This window comes from Triturus cristatus, chromosome 5_1 (assembly GCF_964204655.1).
Source record: "Triturus cristatus chromosome 5_1, aTriCri1.1, whole genome shotgun sequence".
Taxonomy (NCBI): Eukaryota; Metazoa; Chordata; class Amphibia; order Caudata; family Salamandridae; genus Triturus; species Triturus cristatus.
The window spans coordinates 383,102,706-383,130,617 of NC_140587.1; the positions used below are offsets into that span (position 1 = coordinate 383,102,706).

Genomic DNA, 27,912 nt, shown 5'->3' on the forward strand with positions numbered 1-27,912 from the left:
ATGGCGCCCTTGATGCGACGATGCGTACACGCCCTGGCAGCCTTGCGGGGACCCTGTACTTTGGAGCCGCGACAGGCCCTGCGACACGCTTCTCCGTGATGTGACGGCGACCCTTACGGTGGCGACCCGCTTCACCGGGATGCGAAAGCAGACAACTGTGACGAAAACACACTTCTGGGGAGATGCGGCGGCAGCACGCTTCTCCGGCGATGCGACGACTACAGCTGCGGCGGCGACACGCTTCTTCTTGTTGCGTCGCACTTCCAGCTCCCAGCGACAAGCAGGCATCTGCAGATAGAATTCCCAGCAAGGAAATTCAGAAGAGAGCTGGTGGTGAAGTATTTTGTCCCTGAGACTTCAGCAGGAGGCAAGCACAAGTTCAAGCCCTTGGAGTAATATTCTGCAAGATGATGAAAGTCCTTTGAAAGTTCCTTCTCCTCTCCTTGGCACTGAAGGCACCACTGTAGGCCAACACAGCAGCACAGCACACTGGCAGGGGGGCAGTACAACTCCTACAGCTTCCATTGGTTCTTCTCCTTGGCAGAGGTTTGTCTTATTGTTTCAGAAGTGATCTAAAGTCTTGGGGTCTGGGTCCCCATATTTATACTACTTTTCTCTATGTTCTCTGAAGGCAGAGAGGCCATTGCCTAGTCCAAACCAGTTCTGGTCAGTCCTGGAGCACTTTGTTGACAAGACTCCTTCTTTCCTTTCACAGTGCAGGCCAGGGACTCCCTCTTGGAATCCCCAGCCCCTGTCACTCACAAAACCAGACACACAATACACAACCTAGCAGAGGCAGGCTTGGACAGTTAAGCAAGAAAATACCTACTTTCTAAAAGTGGTATTTTCAAACACAGAATGTTAAAACCAACTTCACTAAAAGATGTATTTTATCATTCTGATTTCAGTCATACTACACTCGAATTTCTACCTAGTTCCCTGAGTCAGTTAGGATTATAAGATGTAATAATCAAACTGCCCATTCTGGTCTATGGGGAACAGGTAGCCTTGCAATAGTGAAAAATGAAAATGGCTGTAATTCACTATTAGGACATGCCACACACACCAGAGCATGTCCTAACTTATACTTACAATGCTCCCTGCCATTGGGCCTACCATAGGGGTGTCTGATTGGAAGAAAAGGGAAGGTTTAGGGACTGGCAAGTGGGTGCACTGGCCAAGTCGACATGGCAGTCACAGACTGCACGCAGGCCCTGCAATGGTGGGCCTGAGACACACTTTACAGTCTGCTTCTGTGGCTGGCACAACCAGTGCTGCAAGCCCACCAGCAGCATTTGATTTACAAGCCCTGGGCACACATGGTGCACTGTACTAGGGTCTGACAAGTAAATTGAATAACCCAATCATGGAGTCACTATTCAATACATCAATTTAACGTAGGGAGAGCATATGCACTTTAGCACCGATCAGCATTGGTAAAGTGCCCAGAGTCATAAAACCAACAAAAACAGGTCAGAGGAAAATAGAGGAGGAAGGCAAAAAGTTCAGGGATGACCCTGCAAAAAGGGCCAAGTCGAACAGTGCCCCTAGAGGAACAGATATAGAATGTCAAGCATGCACCAATAAATTCAACAAGGTCTAGTTCTGGGGCCCCTGGAAAGGCCCAGCATATGGATACTTGCAAAAACGTACCAGTGGCCAAAAAGTTTTGTCTGGAGTGTGTGATTGAGGGCTGCATTGATGCCAGCATGGTGGGAGTTTGGGCTGTGTTCCGATTCAGATATGAGTTGCCTCTATTGCCCTGAGGCAAAGGAATGCCTAGATCATGTACTGTTCTTCTGCCCATACTACCATGCTTATAGAAGGAAATGGATCTTGCTGTTGTGCCGCAACCTGGGCACTAGGAACTGTAGAATTGTATTAAGGATTTTTCGATCAAATATAACTCAACCAATTGTATTTGCTGTCTCCCGTTTCCTACTACATATGTTGCGATGTAGATAGAAGAGGGCTGATCTGTTGGCACCAGACTAGGTTTAGGGGGACTTGTATGCATTCCATGTCTCTACCATGCAATTGGTTGCTATTGAATGAATTTTATGGTGTTCTTTTTTGTTATAAACTTGGATTACTAGCAAAATGAATGGGTCTAATGTAGTTTTTAGGTCTCGCATAGGGCAGCGCATGCGCTGCCTCTCCGAGGCATTAAGTAATTTGTAAATGTGTTGAATCTCCGCCTACTGCAGCTCTTTGTCAGTAATTGGTTCCTGAGCTTGTCTGTTTTAGTGTGTTGGTTTCTGACAGGCTAATGCCCTTTGTCGATCAGCCTTTACTTTTTTAAGAACGCCCACGCAGCACCGCCTAACTACAGTAAACATGCTTTATGTGGCATGAAGTGTTTCAGTTGGAACTCTTTTGTTTCTTTTCGTGGCTATTGCTGAAAGAGTTTAGCTGTGTTTAGTTTGAGGCATTGGAATGAAGTGAATTGGGTCAGTAGCGTGTTTTATTATTATAGCTGTGTTTACTTTGAATTGGGTCCATAGCGTGTTTTATTAGCTGTGTTTTCTTTGAGGCATTGGAATGGAGTGAATTGGTTCCGTACTTTTAGTGTACGATGGTCCGTTTCTGCTATTTATTTTGTTTTCATTTTTTTTTTCAGAACAATTACACTGTTATTTAGCGCGTTTTACTTATGTAACTAGAAGGGTTTAGCTGTGTTATTTTGCTGCATTGGAATGGAGTGATTTGGCTCGTAATTTTAGTGTACGATGTTCCTTTTTCTGCTTTTTTGCTTATGTTTATTTATTTTCCCGGGAGAGTTGCATTGCTATTTAGCGCGTTTTGATTTATTTTCCCGGGAGTTTGGCTGTCTTTACTTTGTGGCATTTGAATGGAAAAGACCTTTCGCATCACTCTGTGTCTTCATTTGCATCTCTTTGAGGCTGGGAACGAAGAGATTACAATCTATACTGCCCATTTTAATGTACTTCATTATCTTGGCCTGGTTTCGGTTCTCAGCTGCCACAAACAAGCTGACACTTCACACCATACCAGACTTTCTGTCTTCCGATTTTTTTACCCTTTTCACACATTATTCCCAATTGAAGGGGACTGCGAAGTGGCTGTGTGCGCGTAGCGTGGATGCGGGTAGGAAACCCTTGAATAATAGTGTACATGGGCGCAATGCTTCAGGCTCTTTTATAATTGTCCCTTGTGCCTTTATGAATATATAGCAAATGGCACACCATGTACTGACTTCGTAAGGATAGCAGGATGATTTGATGTGTGAATGAAGTCCCGTAAATATACGATCATACTTGATATCAGCAGCGAGCGTGAAGCGTGTTGATGTGTAAAATGGTATACATTTGCCCAAAACAAACGTTTCTTATTTACAACTGTGCTCGTGTTATAAGGAACATCAGTTTAGCCTTTGGTGCTATTTTGTTGTTGTAACCACATGGGCTCACTGTTTTCGGGTGTTTTATACTTGCAAGCTCTAACTTTATTAATCCCTCTCGAATCTCATCCCATGTTCTAAGTATGTAAAGACGGCAGGATGATTTCATGTTACAATTTCGTGCTGTAACTATACTATCGCAGCTGATGTTAGCAGTGAGCGTGAAAATTCATCATTTTGTAGACAAGCACGCCGTCGTGCATAAAACTAAACATTTGTATTTGAAACTATGCTTGTTTTATAGTGTATATGGGCTCAGTGCTGCAGGCATTTTTTTTAGTTGTAACTTCTGCCCTTATTAATTCACAATAAATGTCACATTATATTCCGAGTGTGTAAGGATAGCAGGATGAGCTGAGATAACAATTACGTGCTGACATTATACTATCACACCTGCTGTAATCTGCCAGTTTTGCGAGCATTGGAATGGAGTGATTTGGCTCGTAATTACTATCGCAGCTGATGTTAGCAGCGAGCGTGCAAATTCCTGATTTTGTAGACAAGCACGCCGTTGTGCTTAAAACTCAGCATTTGTATTTGAAAATATGCTCGTCTTATTGTGTATATGTGCTCACTGCTGCAGGCAGTTTTTTTAGTTGTAACTTGTGCCCTTATTAATTCTCAATAAATGTCACATTATATTCCAAGTGTGTAAGGATAGCAGGATGAGCTGAGATAACAATTACGTGCTGACATTATACTATCACACCTGATGTAATCTGCGAGTTTTGCGAGCATTGGAATGGAGTGATTTGGGTCGTAATTACTATCGCAGCTGATGTTAGCAGCGAGCGTGAAAATTCCTGATTTTGTAGACAAGCACGGCGTCGTGCTTAAAACTCAGCATTTGTATTTGCAAATATGCTCGTCTTATAGTGTATATGGGCTCAGTGCTGCAGGCAGTTTTTTTAGTTGTAACTTCTGCCCTTATTAATTCTCAATAAATGTCACATTATATTCCAAGTGTGTAAGGATAGCAGGATGAGCTGAGATAACAATTACGTGCTGACATTATACTATCACACCTGATGTAATCTGCGAGTTTTGCGTGCATTGGAATGGAGTGATTTGGGTCAGAATTACTATCGCAGCTGATGTTAGCAGCGAGCGTGAAAATTCCTGATTTTGTAGACAAGCACGGCGTCGTGCTTAAAACTCAGCATTTGTATTTGGGAATATGCTCGTCTTATAGTGTATATGGGCTCAGTGCTGCAGGCAGTTTTTTTAGTTGTAACTTCTGCCCGTATTAATTCTGAATAAATGTCACATTATATTCCAAGTGTGTAAGTATAGCAGGATGAGTGGAGTGATTTGGGTCCGTAGTTTTAGTGTACGATAGCTCTAAAATTTACAAATGCGAGACCTGTTGCATTGTAAATGCTTGTTGGTTTTCTATTGGATTTTTCCAACCATTATTTGTAGAGATGGTTTTAAATGATTTGACTGTACCGATGTATCATATTGTACGTGCTTTTATAGCAAATTGCCAAAATAAAGGAGTGAGTGATTGATTGTTTTTCAAATGTAACGAACTGAAAACTTGTATAAAACAGATTTAATGAAAAAAATATTCCCCAGATATACGTAATAACAAAAGAAATGGGAAATATTTAGACTGTGTAATGGCCGCCACGCGGTCACTAAAGGAGTATGGATCCCGCCTGCCAAGCAGCCGGTCAGACCCATACGTATAAAATGAAGTCACTATAACTGGGCTCTGAGATTAGAGACAAGAAACATTGTTAAGAGGCACAAACGATATTACTAAAAACAAAATGTTAGAAATAAATTCCCCTGCCTCAGATGGAAAGGCAAACACCTACTACCTAGGGAGAGACTAGGGTGAGTTACTCTTTTGTGGCATTCTGGGAGGCTGGGCACCATATTGGGTGTATTTCTGGGGCTGGGCAGGTCAACAATCTCTGCGAGGACAAAGGTCAATTCATTGAGTAAGTAGTGTACCAGGGAAACGGACGTAATAGGAAGAATTGTAGTTCTCTATAAAATACGTGAATTGTTTTCTACAGCGCCCTACACCTGCCAGCAGTTTCTGGCAACTGTGGTAATCGCAATCTTTGACATGTTCAGCTTTTTGCGAAAGTGGCATGTGATTTGCTGGTGCCACATTAGTTTCGTTTTTCCACTGCCCAGGGCTATGTCATTAAGAACGACCATTAACTTAATTGCTGTTGAAAAGCAGACGGCATTGATGCCGACTTTCTGCCAAAAAAAAAAAAAAGTTTATGGACCGTCCCGGAAATCATTATTGCATTCTCTAAATAAAATCTCTCTACACATAAATATACCCCCCGTGTCCAGTAAATCTAAATCATCGGAAATGAAGCAGGATTGTGAAAGGGTGAAACATGAAAGTGTTTGCCCGAGTACTTGTAAAATCACGAAGCAGTCTTTCACGTTATTGTAGCAGAAATGAAAACAAATCAGAGAGTCCCATTTCCCAAAGGATGAAGGGTTGATTTGGAAAAACATGCACCAATTATATTTTTTATATAAATGTGCAGGAGGAGTGTGGTTGTGTTTTCCTCTTCGGAGTCGCTTGATTGGAGTATGTGATATTAAGGGTCACTTGTGCGGGCGAGCTGCCCTTACAGCGTCACGGGCTGCGCTGGTGTCAAGAACAGGCGCGTGCTGAGGTGGTCTGAGGGCAGGTCTGCCCAGGCACTTAGCAGCGGTGTGGAATAGGGGCTGGCCCTACATGCATGACTGAGGTCATGATGCAGCCGGCTCTGTAAAACGATCCCTCTGTAGCGAGCCGCCGTCCTCTGCATAGGGGCTCCTCGGGCACACATTCCTGTCATCTGTGAGAGGCGAGCGGCTCCCAGCCTGACTGAAGCTCCGAGGGGTCTGTCAGGACGGAGCGGTGCTGCCGCACATGGCGCAGCCCAGATAAAGCTCCCAGAGGTCTGCGAGGAAGGGGCAGTGCTGCTGCAGACGGGGCAGGAGCTGCGAGGCTGGGGCATGCACTTGTGATGACGGGGACATGCCTGCCGGACTGCAGGGGGAGGAAGCCATCCATCACAGCTGCTGTGTAATAAGTGCATGGCATATCAGACAGGGGGACCGGCAGCACCATGAAATAAACCTAGGCTGCAGCCAAAACTAACACGTGAACTGCCACTTCTGGTTGCGTCTCGGAGTTTCTTCTCCTCTCACGTTTTCACCAGCGGTGGTGAGCAGGAAACAGGCGGATAGGTCCTCAAAAGTGCGAGGCGGACAAGATGACGGCTTGGCTGGCAGTGGCTGTCCTGGCGGCGGTGGCTGCCTGCGTGGAGGGCAGCTCCCAGCGGAGGGGGACGGACAGCAGTGGCAGGCGGTACAACCGCATCCAGCACGGGCAGTGCACCTACACCTTCATCCTGCCGGAGCAGGAGGCGGGTTGCCGGGAGGGCGCCACCACAGAGCAGTACAACGCCAACGCGCTGCAGCGGGACGCCCCGCACGTGGAGCCCGAGCTGCCGTCCCAGAAGCTGCAGCACCTGGAGCACGCCATGGAGAACTACACGCAGTGGCTGCAGAAAGTAAGCCCCGTCTGTAAACACGCCGGGCGCAGTGGTAAATGTGTCCGTGCTGTGGCGCTCTGGCTGTGTTTCCTGTTATCACATTGGCCGTGTTCGATTACCCTCGTGCCGTGGGTAAACATGCTCCGTGTTGTCTCCCTTGTGCTATGGATAAAAGTGTTCCCTGTTATCGACTGGTGTAGTGGTTCGTTGTATTCCGTGTTGTCACCTGGTGCTGGTTAAAGGTGTCTGTGTTATCGCCCTAATGCGCAGGTTCTGTGGTTAAACTTGTAGGATGCTGTCGCCCGGGCCCTGTGACAGCACCTGGGTGCTTTTGTTTGCTCCGTGTTATCACCTTGCTGCTGTGGTTAAAGATGTTATATTATAGCATGGTGCTGTCATTCACTGTGTACCATGTTATAACTCTGGCGCTGTGGTTACAAGTTTCCTTCTATCGCCCTGGTGCTGTCGTTAAACAAATTCCTTTATCGCCGTGATGCTGTGGTTAAAAAGGCCTTTTGTTTTCACCCTGGTCTTATTTAATGTGTTCCATGTTATCACTCTGGTGCTGTGGTCAACAGTTTTCATTGTATCGCCCTGATGCTGCGGTTGGACCTGTTGTTTATCACTGTGGTGCTGTAATTCAATGTATTCCATTTTATCACTCTGGTGCTGTGGTCAACAGTTTTCATTTTATCGCCCTGATGCTGTAGTTGGACCTGTTGTTTATCACTGTGGGGCTGTAATTCAATGTATTCCATTTCATAACTCTGGTGCTGTGGTTAATCATGTGTAATTCCATCACCCTGGCGCTGTGGTTAATCATGTGTAATTCCATCACCCTGGCGCTGTGGTTAAGCATGTTCCTTTATCTCACGATGCTGAGGTTAAACGTGCATCGTGCTATCTCATTGGATGTGTTCATTATCACCCGGTGCTGCGGTACCCACGTTTCATTCCGCCCATCTGGTGCTGTGATTAGTCCTGTAACCCTAGCAGCGCCAGATGCACTGCCCTGGCACCGCTATCCTGTCGAAGTGACTAGGTGTGAAGATGAAAAGTATATTTATAGTTTGACAGCTTCTATTCATAGCCCTTCTTCAGATTAAATGTCAGCAGGCGTCAATGGTCCAAACCTCTCTGTGTCTTTGCCCTGCTGCGGGCACCTCGGCTTACACTCTCTGGCTGATAACCTGAGTGTGCATAGATGGAAGAGTGTCGCTTTTCTGTCTCCCTGGCGAGGCATGGCACTGCACACCCAGGGCACTGTAAATAAAGTACCTGGGAAGATTCTATTAAAGGGTGTGAAGAAATCACTTGGTGGCACTTTATAATCACTGACACTTTCAAATATTGCACGTTTACTAGGTCAGCCCGTGTACATCCGCACAAAGGGTAGTCTGCGGAAAGTGTGAACTGGTTCACTTAAAATATTGTATCTGGGAAAGTTACTCAATTATTTGATACAGAAGGTCTGCCAGCTGTCAGGTGGATTAAAGAAAAGTGGAACACTTAGTTATTGCCTGGGCCACTGGAATTATACGATTGTGAAGCTGTGGCAATTTTTGCATAATTATATATTTGCCACATTTACCACATAATCCATCATCTTCTGCATAAACTGCAGATTTTAGCAAAAAATAAATTCGATCCAGCGCATACGATTCGAAAGTTGATAAAAACTCAGAGACCCGTGTTGCTGCTTAGTGCAAGGCTCTATGAATGGTCCCCGTCCTGTTGCTTATTGCTATATGTGGCTGTTAATGTTATGTGATGCTATTGGTGATTTACAACGCGCACAGCTACTCAACAGAGTGTCCCGGCACGAGCCCCAAAGAAAGACGGAATACAGAGTACAGCAAAAATGGCAAAGGGAAAAAACAAACCATCTTAGTTGAATAGGAAAGTTTTGAGTTTTTTTCTAAACTGAGTAGCATTTTGAAGGCTTGGCAGATCCGGGGGAAGAGAGTTCCAAGACTTCACAGCCAGGTAGGCCAGGGGACTGACCCCCTTTCTTTTCAGACGAATTCTAGGTGTGGAAGCCAGGTACGTGTTCAAGGGGTGCAAGAGTCTGCCCGGGCGATAGAACGAGAAACAGTTCCTCAGATAGACCGGGCCATACTCGTAAAGTGCGTCATGGGCCGTAATCAGAGCCTTGAACATGACCCTGGCTTTAACCGGCAACCAATTGGTACTGATAAGGTGCAATCAAAGCCCAGGCAGTGTTAACAGTGTGAAAATTAGAAAACAATGAAGTAAAATGTGCTGCATTTTGCAGCATAATTTGGCATTTGTTGCCGCATAATTTACTCAACCATGCAGCATAACTCCAGTGTTCCTGGTTATTGCACACACATTATCACGGTTTAATGCTAAGCAGTGCCCTGGTGATGGCATGCCACAGTATGTTTTACACTTTTACAGAGTCCGGTAACACTTACTTAAAATGTTGCGTGATTATTGCGTTTCAAGAGTACCACAAGAGCGCAGATTGTCGAAAGGAGACGCTGCAATTGGTTTAGACATAGGTTCTCCTTCTCCGAGGTTGCTTGATTCGCGCAACCTGATTTCTGGAGACTCTCGCTCAAACACGGTATCAACTTTTAGGAACCATTCTTAACGAACTTTCGAAGTGAAACCTTGGACCGCCTGCACATAGGTAAAATGGCGCGGAAAAAACTCAGCTGCATGGGTGTGATGCATGCACAACAGTCTAGTTCCTTGTCTTTGTCTATAGCGATGCTATAGTTGTGAGGAGAATGTGTAATTGCACGGTAAATATTAAAAGCAAACCCTGAATGTACGCGCGTCGCAGTGGCCCCTAAAGCATTTCTCTCTGCTGCCTGTCGTACGACTTGGTTGTTCTTAGCTTCACAGACAACATTTATTCATTCACTGACAGATGCAATTGCCCGACTGTGCAGTGCTCGTCACCATGGCGCAGCCGCACAATGCTTGAGAATGGGGCGTGTAAGGCTGACTCGGCCAGATTGTATTTGTCTGCAGAAAAGAACACGCTATGAACAAGTTACCCAGAGACAAGGGAGTCGGGTGGCACCGAGGCTGTACGTATTTTAAGTTTTAAATAATGAAACGATGTGGTCGTCACAGCTCTCCCTGACGTCTGCAATCAGTTGTTCTTGCACTGTACTCTACTTTGGCTGCTGAATTCTGTCTTCGAAGACGTCACTACCACGTTTGACCGCTAGGGGCTGTACTGAGCTCGCATCACCGCGTCTGCCTTGAACTTGAAATGATGTTCGGTGCAGACCGGGTCACTTCACTTTAGCTTCCGAAGGACGCGTCTAAAGAGCTCACAAACGCAGACACTAAATCCTCCACGCCAGTTTACTCGCTGCTGGCGAGGCCACAAGTGGGTTCAAATGGAAAACAACTAAACTGTGCCAAAAATTCGTTTCATTAATAAGACCGTCCCCGATTTATAGACGGACTCAGCAGTGTGCAAGCTACAGAGAGGTCGAGGAGCGCGCCAGCTGAACTACGGCTGCGCTTGTGCAGACTTCTGTCTGCCTTTCCAGGAAATGAGCAGAAACACGACTTGTGCACTTCGTGGTGAAAAGCAGACTGCCAGGGAGCCGGGGCAGGGTCCGCGAAGCATCGCACAGATGCCTGCCTCCCGTACTACAGAGAGGGTTTTACACCGCGTGTTTCGTGTTAGAATATATTTTGTGTTATTTCACAGGAGACCGTTCTCTGCGTTAAGTACTGTAAACAAGCATTGCTTGCCCAGAGTGCTTGAACCATTTGACTTACATTTCAAGTCAGTCATCTTTCTGTAGCCAACTTGCTAACTCGTGCAGGAATTCAGCAAGGCAGTTTCTGCTACAAAATCCTGCACCGTTCCTGCTCATTTTTAGCAATCATTTTACAAAAAGTACCATTGGATGTTTCCATTTTTTAGTACCATGAGCTTTTGTCAACCCCTTCCCTTCAGCCGCCCTTCGCCCTTTTAGGAGATATTTCCGTGGTCCCAGAGAGGAGGTAAACAGAGGAGGTAAACATCTTTAATGTGGGAGACGATCTGCCCTTGTTGCCGCCACGAAAGGCTAGCCTCCCTCCCCCCATCCGCGATTAATTCTGGTGCAATAGAAGGACGTGTGCCATGTTCAGGGGCCTCCTCTGTTCGTCTCATTCCTTACCCAGTGAGGCGTCTCCTCCAGACACCATCTACGGAAGTAGCGCGCCTAGAAAAATGCCTTGAATTTTGCTCTTACCCCAAACCAGCCACACCCCCATCACCAGGGCAAGTGGGATGAAAAAACTGTTAGGTCTCTCAAAGGGGCGTGGTCAACGTAATTAAGGGCGTGGCTTAAAACATGTAAGCTAAAAATCTGTGCTTAGCATAGTGTGCCGCCCGACTTGTATTTTGCTGTTTCTGTCATTGCATCCAGATATATGATACAAGTAACATCATACCTACAACAAGTCAAGACTATTGGCTTTGTCAATGGTTGTTAGTTGCATAAGATAAATAAGCAGCAACTATGGCTTGTATATAATATTGAAAAAGCTCACACTTAGAGCACGGGCCCACAAAGGGCAGGGTCAAGCATGGGCCCCAAAGGGCAGGGTCAGCCATGGGCCCCAAAGGGGAGGGTCATGCACGGGCTCCATAGGGCAGGGTCAAACACGGGCCCTAAAAGGCCAGGGTCAAGCATGGGTCCCAAAGGGAAGGGTCAAGCATGGGCCCCAAAGGGCTGGGTCAACCACTGGCCCCAAAGGACAGAGTCAAACACGGGCCCTAAAAGGCCAGGGTCAAGCATAGGCCCCAAAGGGCAGGGTCAAGCATGGGTCCCAAAGGGCAGGGTCAAGCCTGGGCCCCAAAGGGTAAGGTCGAGCACAGGCCACAAAGGGCAGGGTCAAGCATGGGCCCCAAAGGGTAGGGTGAATCATGGGCCCCAAAGGGCAAGGTCAAACACAGGCCCTAAAAGGCCAGGGTCAACCACGGGCCCCAAAGGGCAGGGTCAAGCACAGGCCCCAAAGGGCAGGGTCAAGCACGAGCCCCAAAGGGCAGGGTCAGCCATGGGCCCCAAAGGTCAGGGTCAAGCACGGGCCCCAAAGGGGAGGGTCAAGCACGGGCCCCAAAGGGCAGGGTCAAGCACGGGCCCCAAAGGGCAGGGTCAAGCACAAGCCCAAAAGGGCAGTGTCAGCCATGGGCCCCAAAAGCCAGGGTCAACCACGGGCCCCAAAGGGCAGGGTCCAGCACGAACCCCAAATGGCAGGGTCAGCCACGGGCCCCAAAGGGCAGGGCCAAGCCCAGGCCCCAATGGGCAGGGTCTTTCTCATCACAGCCATAGGTTCATCATAAGTCTGTAGGTTAAGGACCATTACATCTGGGAGGATGGGTGATCCACCGTGGGGGTCAACAGCTGAGACAATATGCCTTGGTTCAGCTATTGCTCTTCTCTAGCGAGAAGGTCAGGTGGGGTCTGTAGTGTCTCTGTGTGAAGGCTCTTGTGCCTGGGATGGAGTCTAAAGGTACGCGAGGGGTTGATGTTAGGTATGATACTGGTTCACCACAGCGCCGCGATGAGACTCTATTTGCATCTTTATTGTTTACACTGGTGGCCAATTAGATCGCTCAGGTATGCTGTCGTTCCTCTACTCCCCACTCCTCTGTCCATCTTCACCTTATGCTTGTGAAGGCAAATTGGGAGCTGTGTTACTATTGGTGGCTTGACAGTGGATGTCTGATCACTTGGGGAAGCATGTGGTAACTTAAAGTGGTGATGAGTCATGAGACTCAGCCCTGACTCTTATGTTCCAAGTTTTTCGGCCCTACTGTGTTTGAATGAGAGTTCTCTGGATCTCTTGGAGGGGTCTCAGTTTGCCCTTCATAACTTGGATTGAAATTCTGGAGTCGTTATTTGCCTTATTTTTCAGTACCAGGTATGCAGTTAAATTCTCACAGATATGGAGCAGCGGTCCACTGCTTGGGTACTAGGTGTTACATAACTTCCCTTCCCTTCCCGGAAAGTGGCAGAGTTATTGATCCTTGGCATGAGGAACTAGATGCCCCATGTGTCTTACTGTGAAAAAGGACCTCCGGGAGGCATATATTGGGAAGCAGTGATCTGCCAATAGTGCAATGTTTACCACATTGTGTACAGAAAACATGGGCATGCTCATTCACGTGTGCAAGTCAGCATTTACTGGGATATAATAACCTAATTTTGTACACCTGATACAACTGCTCCTACTTTGTGATGTCTTCTTCCTAAGATAATTGCTACTTTGACAAGGGCATTTCTCTCTCATACATCTCCCCCTGACAAGGTTGTCCTGTCTGAAGAGGGCTCTACTGTTGGTCTTAGGAGTCCCCAGTATGGTGGATGGAACTAAGTTAGTGGTCCAGCAATGCCCTAGTTCGATATTGTATATACATTTTTTAATTTTCCATTGCAACAATTGATGGTTGGGTTGTAACCATGTACCTTTCAGGCACCTTATATTCATAGGTGAACAGGGTCACTTAACACCACTGTCCATACGATCATCTCACCTTCTCACTGCTCTTCCCAGTATAATGAGAATAGAATATAAGTTGCAGTTAGGGTCCCTTTTGTGTTGGAAACAACCATTGGATGTCCCTGGACACACGCCTGCTTGGACATTCACCGGCTCCATCAGTTATCTTCATGTTATGACATCACAGAGGGGAGTTGCCGGCTGCAGCTTCCTTTTAAGCTGTATCTGCAGCTCTCTGCCCACTCCTTTACTGTGTGCACACTTTTCAATAGCAGCTCGAGCTTCTACTATTTTGCTTTCCAATGGTGTCTAAAGCATTTTTTACAGCTGCATGGTTTCTGCGCAGCATGGTTGAAAGTAAACAAAAAAAGCGATCTAAAGCAGCTAGAGCTGATCAAGTCATAGGAGTGTTTTTTAACACCCTCATCGATGCTGCACAGCAGGTCGGCTGCTGTACAACATGGCTTCAAAATATTGACACGCCTATAAACTTCCCATAAGTGAGACCTATTTGCTTTGCCAATGCTTGTTCCTTTCTCAGTTGCTGCTATCCAGCCCTGGCGTTTAATGCTACTTGTCACAATGTAAATATATTCATAGAATTCTACGTGTGGTTAAGGCAATAAACCTAATCCCTAAATGCCTTGGACAGCATTGCCACTTGGGCATGTTTCCTTCAGCGCCTCCAAATGACTGGATCCATTTTCTTCCCCCTCCCTGGAGAATGGTACATGAGATGGTTCTGTTGGGACCCGGGCTCTTTCTGCTAGCTGTCTCATATGCATGTGATGACGAGAGTTTTTTGTCGCCTCTGTGGTTGTACAGATTTTGTTCTCTAGAGTTGTCTTTGCTGTTTATCGGTCTGTCAGAAAGTTGTAGGATTAATTTTTCTAAAGCTTGTTTTACTGTACGTAGGTGTGAAAAACCCTTGAATGTTTCTAAAATGCCGAATGCTTTCGCCATGCACGTCACAGTCTTGAACTCAGAAGGACTATTGCGAAGCCATTACAGGAGGCAAACAAACTAGAGGCGACAAACTGTCATTGTACAGAGGAGTCTATATATAAGCAATTAGAACATCTAAATGCCAGTGAATGACGCCCACAAGCTATTTACTTCAAATGTGTTGGACCTCAACTCCCCCGTAAAGAGAGCTTTCATGAAATGGTCACACTAAAACATGTGGATGTAAAGGTCCAAGGAACTCATCTGACAAACAAAGATGTTGTATGTCTTCGCTCTTATGGGGACCCTGGACAAATACATTCCAATGCCTATAAAAAGATAAAGGGAGCGGTCATTGGGCTTAAAAGAAACATATCTTTGTACCTTGAAGGGACACGGCAGGATGAGACCGAGGAACAGCAGGAGCTGGGGGTAAACATTAGAGGCTATCCCTGACCTTACTTTCTGTGTTCGCGCTCAATGAGGGTACGGAGAGGTTCTACCTGAACCTATTCCAGTTGACGGCAAAATTCTCTCTAGGGTGATAATATTGGGGGCAGGGAGACTTTACTCGAACGTTTAAACCTATTCGGAGTTACTCTAACTCAAATGTTTTAACTCAACAGTCCACTCTCCCTCACACATGGAGTGGTAGTTTTGCGTCTGCTGGACATACGGAGACTCTACATGAGAATGCAAGAGACTTCACTTTGTATTTGAACACCCACAAACCAAACACCAGGATAGACTACTTAACGATAAGTAACGCTCTTGACTCGCTGCTGCTGGAAACTGACATTGATCTACAGCCTCTGCTGGACCATCCATTAGTCTCAATGGAGGTCGATGGAGTGATGGAGTGAGTGGCTCATTTGTACCCTAAGGAAATTAATGAGATAGATGTCGGTGACACTGTGTATGGGCAACCATTAGAGAATTGATAGAGCATTACTTCGAAAAGAAAAATGAGACAGATGACGCAACATGGGACGTGCCCAGGTGGGGGCGGTAATTACACATACAGCTAGATGCATGGAGCTGTCAACAGAAATAAAAGCGGGGCTAGAAAAATATTAACTCAGTTGACACAACAGCATAAGACAGACAGTTAAAATAAAACATACAGTATATACTATAGCATTAAACTAGGAGATAACTGGAACACATACTTGTGAAGGAATGTGTCCGCAAAATGTTGTACAACAAATTATATTATGAGAGGGTGGACAAATCTGAGTGTCTGTTGGCTTAGAAGAGTGCAATTACACTAACCCAGAACACCTTCAAAGCATTGTAGACAAATTAGAATCACACTTGTTAAGAATGACAGATTGTTTTTTAACACTTTCATGCCTATTACTCTGCCCTATACAAAGGGTTGTTGTGAAATGGATGTTCCTCAGTGCTGGCAACTTTACTTTCCCTTCTATTGACATGGAGATAGTTAAAACTTTGAATGAGGCCATCTTAATGGGGGAGTCAAAGAGGATATTGAGGGTCCAGCTAAGAACAATGCCCTATGTCCAGATGTCCCCGTCGTTGAATAAGGGATGCCTGGAACTTCAAGCTGATCCACTGATGAAGGTCTTCAACTATTTACTTCTGTCCAGGAAGGGGACAAACTGAATGGTGGAGCCCAAGGTAATATTGTCTTTGTAACCTACGTCTTGTGTCTCACACAGGTCTATTCTGCAATTGAACTATGATATTTGACTATTCACAGAAATTCTGATTAGTCGCTTGATGATTGTCAGGTCCCGGTTATTTCCATATGTTAATCAGTGTTTATAAAAATAGGTATACCTCGGTAACATTTGCTTAACAGTCAATCTAATGGAGATTGTTGAATGTAAAAAAGAAAGGCTACTCCCTCTGTCAGGAGGCACTGACAAACGTGTTCGGCAATATCTATAGCAGGTCTTCAATATTAAATAACTTGGCATCTAACCTTAAAAATTGTACTCTCTCCAACTATTTCCTTCTATCTATTAATACTTATACCAATGCCCTGCTTTTTAATCATATTACCTTGTCAAGGAGGTACAAGGCAAGGACATCCTTTAACTCTCATCGCAGTTATTCACATTACAACTGCTAATACATGAAATAAATGCTAAACCAAACATCACACGTAATAGAATAGGACAACATCACCACACGCTAGGCCTTTTTGCACGACATTATATATTTTGTGAGTGACATAGGGCATTGCAGTTATGCAGGAAGAGCTTCTTAGACTTCTTTGGGGTCATGCAAATCAGCTGGAAATCAGACATGGAACCAAAAAAATTCTGTGAACCAGATTAAGAAAATGAGGGTATAAACTGTAATAATACCCTACTCAAGTATCTTGGGGTGGTCATAATTTTCCACCTTGCAAAAAAGTTTATACAGATAGGGTTTTAGATTGTTGTACACCGCTCAACTGCTTCCCACCAAATTCCCTCAATGGACATTAAGAGACAGCCCTAAAAAGTTGTCATTTGTATCAAACAATACATTTCTAGGGTTGCAAAAACAACAGTGTAGATATCACGATAACCATAGGGTCCAGGACTACCCAATGTGCTAAGATACATTCAAGCACATCAACCGTGATTAGCACTGGGATGGTGAAGAACAATTTATTAAACCTTGGGTGAAGGTAGAACAGAATATTCACAAATTCCCCTGAAATACCAGTTATGGATTCAGGGTGGACATAGGAGCTCCACTCTATCAATAATCCCATTGGCCACAATATTGGTGAAATACTGGAATCAGGTAACTCGGTCAAGTTTGATTACCTCATACCCAACTCCACACTCACCAATAGATTTCAAATCAGATTTCATATCAGAAGTTCTGGTTCAGAAGTAGGAGAGAATCCAATCCTTCACAAATAGGCATGTTGGTTGAGAATATTTGCATACTGGAGAAAGATACCTGTAGAGAAAGTTCCAAACTGAATGTGTGGCCAATTTTAGACCAACTCTTTTATTGTACTGGTCGGGCAAGGAAGAAATCTAGTAAACAGTATCTAGAGATTTGATGCCAAGTGAACACCTACTCGACTAAAATCAAATTACTTGAGGTATATCCAGATTGTATGTGATTTTGGGTAGACCAGAATCGCCAAACATGCTTGTCTACATGGATAATTAGGAGAAAGACTGAAATCAGGGAATGTCTGAGGAGGTCTGGAATACAATATGACTGAGATCGGCCATATTACCCATCTGCTCTCAAAATGAAGTAAATGCATTTAGGATACTCGCAAGATGGCATCAGGGCCAGCTTTAGGGTGGCGAGACCGGTGCCTTCGTACCTGGCACTGAGCTCAGTTGGAGCTGCATTCTGAAATATCTTATGGTTTAAAAAACATCTGCTTCAGCTTCTTTGTGCGCCCAGAAGTGTTCAGGCTATAATGAACATGTCAAGATAACTCTGGTGATGAATGCACTTGCTAGAGAGATGATGATGTGTCCAACAGTAGTTGTAATGCCTCATAAGGCAGTGCATATAGTTAATGTTCCTGATACACAACACTGCAGAATGCAGATCACAGAATTGTATTTTATGTAGCTTGCTCAGTGGGTCACTATTTTTGCCACAAATATTCTTTTGTTACTTGCAGTTCATAAGTTACAAACCTGCTAATATAACACAGTGAGCAATAAACACTACACAGTGTAGGTTTAGAATCTTGTGTTTTTTTCTCCAGTCTTTCATTTTCTTCAGGTTACTAAAAAAGGTTTGTTTGGTTAGAAATAAATTCTTATTAGTACAGCCAACCCGACATCTGCGTTATGTTTGAAATCCTGAGTTTGTACATCTTCAGATCAATCACTCTTAAAATGCATTGCCTACCAGTATGGATGACATGTGACTCCTGCACTTTGTAGTCCTTATTGTATTTTGTAACATTTCCTATACAATGATTTACACACTTGTATGACTGGTTGTCTCTGCATACTGTGTGTGTGGTCTATAGTGCTGTACATTTTTTTGAGCAGCACTATAAAATGAATTAAATACATGTGAGAGAGGGGCCATGAAGCACTGAGCAGCACCCTTGGAGGATGGTAGTGAGAGGTTCCATGGTGGAGCAGGTCATTGGCGGCACCAACAAAGATTGCTGCACGGGGCACCACCAGTGCCAAAGCTGGCCCTGGATGGCTTTATACCCCTGTTCAGCTCAAGGCCATGTTTGACAGTTCAGAAGTGTGTAGGAAAGGTTGCAACATGCCACATATAAGGGGGTCCTAACCCAAGATAATGTCATATGGGAAGGAAATGCTATCCCTCAAACAAATGTCACAGATGTTGAATTGGATTTATATCCCCTGGTACTTCTTTTAGTCGACGCAGGGAAGGAGACTTCCAACCCTTTCGCAATGTTGATATGGAGGCTAAACTGATCATAGCCCACACAGGAGTACTGCTGGTAATTTGCTGTACACACCCCTGGTGTCGGATGTAGTATCCTATGTACAATTTATGAATGTGGCACTACGCGCACTGTGATTGTCTCTGTGTCTCATCAAACGTCTAAATAAAGTTGTTGAGAAAGAAACAAGAACAACAGACAGCCTAAGGTGAAACACACAACGTTTAAATGGATTGCGCCACACAAAGGGTGGTCAGTTCTTGCAAAGTTTCACAGCGGGTGAAGTCAGATTGATAAGGAATGGTGTGGGAATGTGCGTGGTGTGGGCAGAGTGGGTCGGCCTCAACGAGTAGCGTGCACATGAGATCTAAGAGGGCTTGTGGGGGAGCGAAGTCAGGCCTCTGGGTGGCCCCTTTCTGTTCCACAGGCACGTCCACCCTTGAAAGCGCAGCTTATTGCATTAAAGTTTTAACTTGGACTGATTGACATTTTATTTAAATATAATGTACAAACACGTGGCATGCTTAATTGAGTTAGTGCTTTGTACCGCGAGATGCAGATCACTTTACAACATCCGAACCTGCACCAGGATCTCTGCAATGGTAACACGCATCATTTTAATTTATCTTTGAGGGTTTCCACATTCCTTGCTAAAGTAAACCTCATGTCGCTGTAGTCATTCCAACTGAAAGTCTATCTCCATCTCCTGTCATATAATGAAGGTAAATGAGTGCTGGAGAGTTTAAGGACCTAGACATTCCCACATCCCATGGACCCGATTGGTCATTGTTTTGATTGTGTTTAGTATGCATGCGACTCGTCGAACCCGTTCTATTGCTTTGGAAGTTAAAGCCATTACTTAATAGCATTTCACAGACTACAGCAGTGTATTTGTTTTGTGCCTCGCAAGTGCCACATTTTGTGTTGTTTTCTTTTGAAAGTATAGTCCCCATCTTCATCGTGTGTGCCAAGAAATAGTTTTCTTTGTGATATGCGCTATATAAATGACTTTATTGTGCCCCACTGGGGATGGGGAACATCATTTTGAGATGATTGTTGCATTCTACTGCTTAGCGTTCGTCCACTGCCTTATATTTGAATCCTTAAAACATTTTGGTTGCCTATTTCAGCCATTATCATGAATACCTTGAATATGCTGATAGCGCCCCCTACCACACAATAAACAGCAGGATTCCAGACAGACCACCATTGCCTCACCTCGAGTGACCTTATTATGCAATGGTCGGAGCTCGAACGATTGATTTTTGTACTATCAATGTTTGAAGAGTAATCTGACTTCAGACAGAGGTTCTTTACCTCTGATCCCTTAAATATCTATGTGTTTGGCAGTCGGCTCCAGAGGATTCACAAGCATCTCCACCCAAAGCTTGAAGGCACCCCCAGCGCTGTTACCTGTCTATTGCACAGAACAGGCAAAGACAGAGTGGCATGCCCTGTCTCATTATAGAGGATCATGGGTCATTACATTTATGATGTGCAATAGTCACACTTCCCTTCGATGCGCCTTTAGGTTCGGTATCCATGCCTTTTGAGTGGTCAGTATCGGTGTTGTCAAAGTGTGGGCGAGCGAGGCTACCACTTCCGGTCGGCAGGAATGTTTTGATGTGTGTGATTGGACTGATCAGGGTCATTGCTTTCAGGGATCCTTTCACACCACACTGTCCAAGGAAGGTAGAGCTTCACCCTTTGCATCCGGTACTGAACAGTATAAACTGAAACCAATCTGGACACTGAGGGGCGTATTTACAAGTCCATTGCACCGCCGGTGCCTCACATTTTTTGATGCACCGGCAGTGCAGTGACCCTGCCCATATTTACAAGGCCACGTTAAGCCACCCTGTGTAGCTTTTCATGGCCTTGTAAATATGGCCCCCTCTCATACATTAATCTGCGTGAAAGGGACGTTCCATGGGAGTTGCTGTGGATGCTCCCACACCACATCCATGAAACCTGACGATTTACAAGGGAATGCGGCAAATTCATACGCCTCCCCAGGGGAGGCTTTAAAGAGGCACAACGAGGAGAAATACCTTTATTTCTCCCCGTTTTTCCTTTTTTTATGTGTGTTGTATTCTGCCGCACACGTGGAAAGAGGAAAGCACCTCTTGTGATTAATTTTGTGCGGGAAGGTGTCCCTTCCGGGACAAGACGATCACCCCTACAACGCAGACACCCTTGCACCAATTGTGCAATGGTGCCTGCGTTGGCGCATGGCAGCCCATTGTGTGCCGGCATAGGCTAAAACTAGAGGAATGCTCCATATCTTGTAGATACAGCGCATTCCTGACCTTTTCTTTTGATGCCAGGCAGCACAGTAGAAAGGCTTGCTGTGCTGCCATGTGTCAAAATATTATAAACGAGGACCTGCATCATTAAAGTCTCACCCCACATATTAAGCATGATATGAGCTGGGCCTCGAATGTCATCAGAGGCCATCTTCTAGTGTATGGGCACACGGCCTTTCTAGCACTGGAACAGATGTCCTGGCCACGGTCCCACGCATCCGTAGAACCACACCCGGAGGCAGGTCCTTCTCCCACCGCGCCGCCAAGACCTGGAACACCCTCAACCTACGACAAACCGAAGACCTGCTGACCTTCAGGAGACGACTCAAGACCTGGCTCTTCGACCAGTAGCAGCAGCACCCCCCATACTCCCCCTCAGCGCCTTGAAACCCTCACGAGTTTGTAGTGCGCTTTACAAATGAACTGATTGATTGATTGATTGATGTCTCAAATATGCAGGAAAAGCAGCTTCCTAGTAGGACTTTTTATACAGTCCATAAAAGAGAAAATTAATTGTTAAATGATGGGAGAGGGGTGTTCACTGCTCTATGTTTGTTTGAGGCACATGGAAGTGGTGCATGCTTTGAAAAGGATGACAGAAATCTGGAATTAGTACATATGATTTCTATTGTAATGAAAGGTTTATCTGTAAACATGTTATCCTGGCACATGTATGCTTCATTGGGGAGGCCTGGTCTTTGTGTGCCTCTGTTGGATTAACCTGCTAGGCTCTTGGTGAGCGGACACCTGGGGAGACTTCAGAGCACCTGGCACCAGAAGTGTCGTCATTTCCCTATAGAGCTTTACCGCTCTTGTGCGTAGGATTAGCATAATCCCTGTCACCAAATTTGGAATAGCAATTTGAAGGTCAATTAATAGTTGAATAATCCCGCAGTGGCAGTCAGTTTCTTAAATGAAAGGCCACCGTTTGCTTTAAAATATGAGCTTGTTGAATGGTGTGATGCAAACAGTGCAGTAACTTTCCACGTTCAAAATAGAACAGAATCAAAACTGAATTTGAGAATCATGATATAGTTAATTAATACGATTTACACGAGGAGAGATAATGCAAGTCAGAAATATAAAAACAGATAAAAACTTGGGCACTATCAAAAAACTCTTTTGAGGACATTCTAAAAAATGCTGTAAGTACCATCCAATGCCATCTTTCAAAACACGCGCAACAATACCAATGACCCATTTCACCCTTGTCCTTAATGGAACAACAAAGTGCAAAGTGAAAGTGACAGTGCTGGAAAAAGTGCAACTAATCCTACATGCACTTAGTTCCTTTGTAAAGCGCACTTCAATGACACCAAATTAGCAGCAAGGCGATGGCCGGACATGTGAAGTCAAATGTGGCGATCTTTGTAAAGGACAGCGAAGTGTACTAGATGACTCCTGCTATGACTCACGGAGCAGTCAGGAGTTGGGAACAGGAGGCGACACACATTACATGCGTACATTCAAAATAGAGCGTCATAATAACTTGCGAGAAAACTGGGTGATTCATGCACCTTCTTGTGCAAACTGGCGAAGGGATACACAGCCTTACAACTGCTTACACACATAGAAGCCCTGCCCCCTTCCATCAATGATGCACTCTGACTACTGATGAGTGCATTTTTAGGTCGAGCCTGAGCAGTGCATGTGCTGCTCTGCGAGGCATGCTGTACTCAGGTAGGGACTTGAATCTCTGCCCGCTCTCCGCCCATATTTTTCATTGGCTTGTGTCATTGTCCACTGTAAACTGTGACTGTTCATTGGTCAATAGGCTTAGTAGTCCCTCCTTAGTACCGCCCTGCCTCATTTTGTAACCTCCCATGGCGACACCCCCTTTTATGTGCGTAGTTACTGTTTTTTATAGCACAAACTCATTTGCAATGCAATATGTCGCACATTTGCGAGAGTTTAAGCTATTGGCATTGTAAATGACAATGCCTCTTATTTATCTGTTTTAAAAACAACACATAAATAAATGACATTGTCATTTATAGTGCCAATAGTTCAAACTCTCGTAAATTCGACTCATTCCATTGCAAACGCTTGTTTAATGTTTCTGCTACACCAGGAACTCCAGAAGCCTGAACTGTGACAGGGATTGTCTAATCCTGGTGCCTCGCGAGCAAAGTCTAGGCTTTCATAACCGACCTAATTAGATTGCTGTAAGGATTCCCATTCGATATCACTAGCTAGGGATTTTTTCTTCTTATCACCGTCATACCTGCTTTTCATCCATGCAACTGGTTTGCCAAAAACTAACTTGATTATATGCGACAGATCTGCTTGTTCTAATCAGCCTACAGATATCCAGCATAAAGAAATCAACTTCGTATGTTTCAACAAATACACCCGAACAATATGCTCCTTACCTCAAAGTTAAGTTAGTTATGTGAGGTGCATGGTGCACTACCAACATACTGTGGAAAAAAATATTGTGATGGACAAATATTGTGTCAAAATATTGTTAACTCAAAACTATCCTACGACAGACTATAGAGGAAAAAATATTGTTTTTATGCATAATTTATTGTGGTTTAAAAATAATTGTATATAACCAAGTTTTTAATACAGCATGAAATATCGTGATTTGATAATTTGGTAAAATTAGTTATTTTATTACAAGTTATTACTGTTATAATACATGTATTTTTTTTAGTATACATTGTAATCATTAAGGGGCCTATTACGATAGAGGTCGGAAGGCCCCCAAACTTTGGTCAAAGGCTTTCCGACCCCCATCATCGATTTCAATTCTGACCGGCTGATTACAGACGGTTTACATTAGTAATGCATGCTCACATCGAGAAATGTCGGAATGCGACCCAACAGTGTTCGGTCGCATCCTAGGTGAGGGGGACCGCTGACCGGAGGTCAGTCGGTCCCCTTTCCGAGGCAGTGACATCGTAATCATCCCCTTAATGTGAAATCTTTTTTTCATTTAATTAGAAATGTTTCATTTAGTAGCTGTGTGTTGGGTATCTACGGGTTTAAGTTGGAAAGTTATTTAACATTAAAATAGTTTTTAATTTATAATAATTGTTTATGTTATTTAATTTAATAATTGATAATAATGCAAATGAGCTGATTAATTGTTATTCAGATTATTTGTAGTTTTTATTTACTGATTAATTGGTTGATAATTTTATTTGATTATACAATTGTTTAAATGAATTGTTTTTTTCTTACTTATTTTATTTTTAATTGTTTTGTTTAGTGATTAACCTAATACAAATAATATTTTATTTATATATTTTTATTACTAGATTGTGTGTTGTTTTTTTACTAGTAGGTAGAGAGCAGCATTTATTTTAAATATTCATAATTTCTATATTTTTATTTAGCCGTAATGTAAAAATTGATTTGTTCAAATTTAATTAGATTGTATTTAATGAATCTATTTTTTCTTTTAAATATGTTAAATTTTTTTCTTCTATACTTGCATTTTTTTGATAATGTAAGCATAGAATGGTAAACCTGATCCCTCCAAAGTGCACTACTTACCCTACTTTTGCTTGCGTTGGAGTGAGAATAGTAAATCTAACCTCGCCAAAGTCCAACACTTTCCCTGCTTTTGCTTTTATTGAGGTGGGAGCAGTACATTTGACTTCTCCAATGCCCAAAACGTTGCCAATTGTTGTTCTGATTGCAGTAGGAACAGTAAATCTAACCCCCCCAATGGCCAACACTTTCCCTGTTCTGCTTATGTTGGAGTGTGGATCAAAAATCTAACCCCTCCAAGGTCAAACACATTCCATACTATTGTTTAGATATGATTGCTAATATGTAATTATTTCTAAATATTATTAAATATTTATTTATGATATTTTTAAAATTATTATAATAATTATGTAATTCTTTTGTATTTTATTTTTAGGTTTTTTCTATTACTTTTATTGTGTACTATAATTTGATATGTATTTATATTATATGTTTGTTAGTTCGTTTATTTTTCTTAATATTAATAATGCTAAAGTATTTTTTAAATTGTTTAGTTATTGCTTTAATTTTTTAATGGATATATATTTTTATTCTTAAATAATAATTGTTTTAAATATATTTTTAATATTTATTTTTTCATTACAATATCATTTTTAAATTTAGTATTTAGTATTTAAAATACATTAAATATAATGCTAGTTCCCTAGATATTCAGAAAGAGGAAGACATGTTGCCTATGCTCCAGTGCACCTTGGGATGCGTGTCATGGGCCCAAAATACATCTGCCACTGCCATGTAGCACTCAAAGGGCAACATCATACTGTGACTGCAGTGTGAGGGAGAATATACAAGATTATCTTTCCCAAACCACAGAGCTATTAATTCCTATGGTGATCTAGGCTTCTGGATTCAACTAGCAGAGTTGAGCACACAATGTATTCATGCAGCCTTTCCAGTACTGCAGGAGGCCACTCAAATTGATTAAGGCAGGTTCTCAGGTTCATGCATCTGCTAAGAGGGAGTGAGCGGAAGTCCTTTGTCACTTTTCAGAAGAACAGGCAATGAGTGCACTCCTGTCATGAAAGTAATTTAACAAAAGGCATTCTGGTCCAACTAATCAATACTGAGATTATCACTAATTTTTGATTTATTCACTAATGTATGTTACGCATGCCTTTAAGAAGGGTCTCTTGATTTAAAGGGTTCTGAATTCTCAACCACAATTATGTGGCATGCTTTATCCTTGAGCCTGCTCTTAGCCAAGGAAATCTTGTCCTGGGTGAGCACTTCAATCCTGTTTTGAGGAGACTTACATTGTACATGTGCAATTATACCTTACTGGGGGGCTTTTAAAAATATTGTGTAGAGAAAGACAGCATATTCTATTTTAATATTTGCTATCATCCCATGACAATGTTAAAACACAAAATAGCACTATAGTGGGGGAGTAGGGTCCTATATGGCCTCTACTACAAAGGTAGGATGCTTCTGCCCAAAATATGTAGCTGCTCTTGGGCTTTTGTCAGGACAAAAGAGAGTAGACACATATGTCCTCAAAGTTTCAGCTATGTCTATCTCTACAATAACATACCTATTGTGACTGTGCGTTTTGGTATAGTGACCCACACAAATCGATTCTACTTGCACCATGGATGCTGTGAAAGAGGATTATTTGGATCCACCCAGTACTAAATGGCGGTGCTTTGACTCTACCCTATCTCCGTCGAGTTCCTTGATTCCCCAAACTCAGCTCATCAATGATAACAGCAGAGTTCTCAGAGTGGATCTGTCATGATGAATGAATCTCTCTTACCAGTGTATACCTTACAGGCTTGGAGGCGTTCTCCTTTGAATAAGAATAGTGCTTGAGTTGTCTACTGTAGAGGAGGCCAGAAGAACATCCAGAGTGTACGTGCTGCATGTTGTGAAGGTTTGCTGCCGCTCTTTGTGAAAAACGCACCTGAAATCAAGACAAACTACATTTCTCAGAGCGCCATGGGACTCTCTCTCAAGAAATTTAATGGTGACAGCCATCTTTGAGCCATCAAGTATATGTGATTCAGGGTGTTCCTTAATAGGCATTTGTGATACTGCGTCACTGCAGTCAGAATCTTGTTGCCAGGAGATTGGAATTAATCAAACATTCATTGAGAGTAGTAAAGGGCATTATTCTCAAAGACGTGTTACGGAATTAAGTTTAGAGAACAGGATTTAGACTTTGATTTGCACTTTAGTATTGGAGTCATCCTGTCAAGGATTAAAAACTCTGTACACTAAAGTCATCCTTTCTAGGATTATGCATTGCATGGCATCTGTTCACTGGAGGAGCTAGAGAGTCTTCTAAATGTGTAGAGACTTTGGGGCTCATTATGATGTTGTGATGTTCGCCACTGCCGAGCCGGCGGTGGCGACCGTCACGTATCGTAACGAGTGAAACCCCCACCATCTTACAATGGCTGGGGGTTTTGCGGTGGATGCAAAGTGCGTCTGCCGTTTTTCCGCCGGCCGGGCGGAATTGGCCACTAACATGGTGGCGGTGCCTAGCAGGCTACCATGCTTTGCCGCCATGGAAAGGCTGGCGGGGATGTTCTTTGGTGGCCCTATGCGGGCCCCCGGGGGTTGGGGGTGCACTTGGGGGTACCCATGGTACCCCCCTCCATTTGCATGCACAAGGTGGCAGGCACCGCGTGGTGCCTGACACGTTGTGCATGCAAATGCACAACATGCCATTTTGGCATTGTGGCAGGTGTTGCTGTAAGCAGCACCCGCCGCAATGTCAAATATGCAGGACACATCCTAATTAGTGGTGCGCGACTGCCGTATGTCTGGTGGCCGGTCCCAACACCGCGAGGATGGCGGGTGGAGTCACTTCCGCCTGCCATCCTAATGGGCTGTTTGTTTATATCACTAGAATATTGTATGATATTAAACTATTGCCAGTGGTGGCGAAGTGAATGTATATTGCCAGGAGTGAAAGCACAAAACTACTGAATATTCATTATTATTACAGCCGATGAACTATATATATTGAGAATCATTCAAGATATCAGGCTTGATTTCAAACTCACTGAAGCAAGTTCTAGATATAAGAATGTGTATTACAGTTTAGGGTATTCCACATATTATTTAGAAACGTCATCTATGTCTTTTAACTTTATGAAGTCATAGAGTTATCAGCAACAACAAACATTGTGTTATACAGAGATTGCCACAAGGTGTAGGAGAAGTCACAGTATAAAAAATGAACTATCATATCATTGATTAAATACTCAACAAATTATTTCTTGTTGTACGCAGTGCAGATTCAGTCCAGCAGTAAAGACAGGCATGGTGAAGATATCTGCTGTCTCTGTTTCTTTCTCTTTTGTCCCATTTTTCTTTCTCCCAATCTACTGCTGACCATTATAGATATCTTTGCATGGT

At 43.7% G+C, this 27,912-nt stretch overlaps 1 protein-coding gene across 1 annotated transcript in view; it reads left to right on the plus strand.

Moving 5' to 3' along the window:
* Nucleotides 1-6,136: 6,136 nt before the first annotated feature.
* ANGPT1 (angiopoietin 1) overlaps nt 6,137-27,912 on the plus strand; it is a 966,748-nt gene continuing 944,972 nt past the window's right edge. The window contains exon 1 of the mRNA XM_085605097.1: nt 6,137-6,960. Within this exon, the coding sequence (XP_085461223.1) occupies nt 6,661-6,960 (300 nt within the window). The 5' untranslated portion in view covers nt 6,137-6,660. The remainder of the gene's footprint in view (nt 6,961-27,912) is intronic.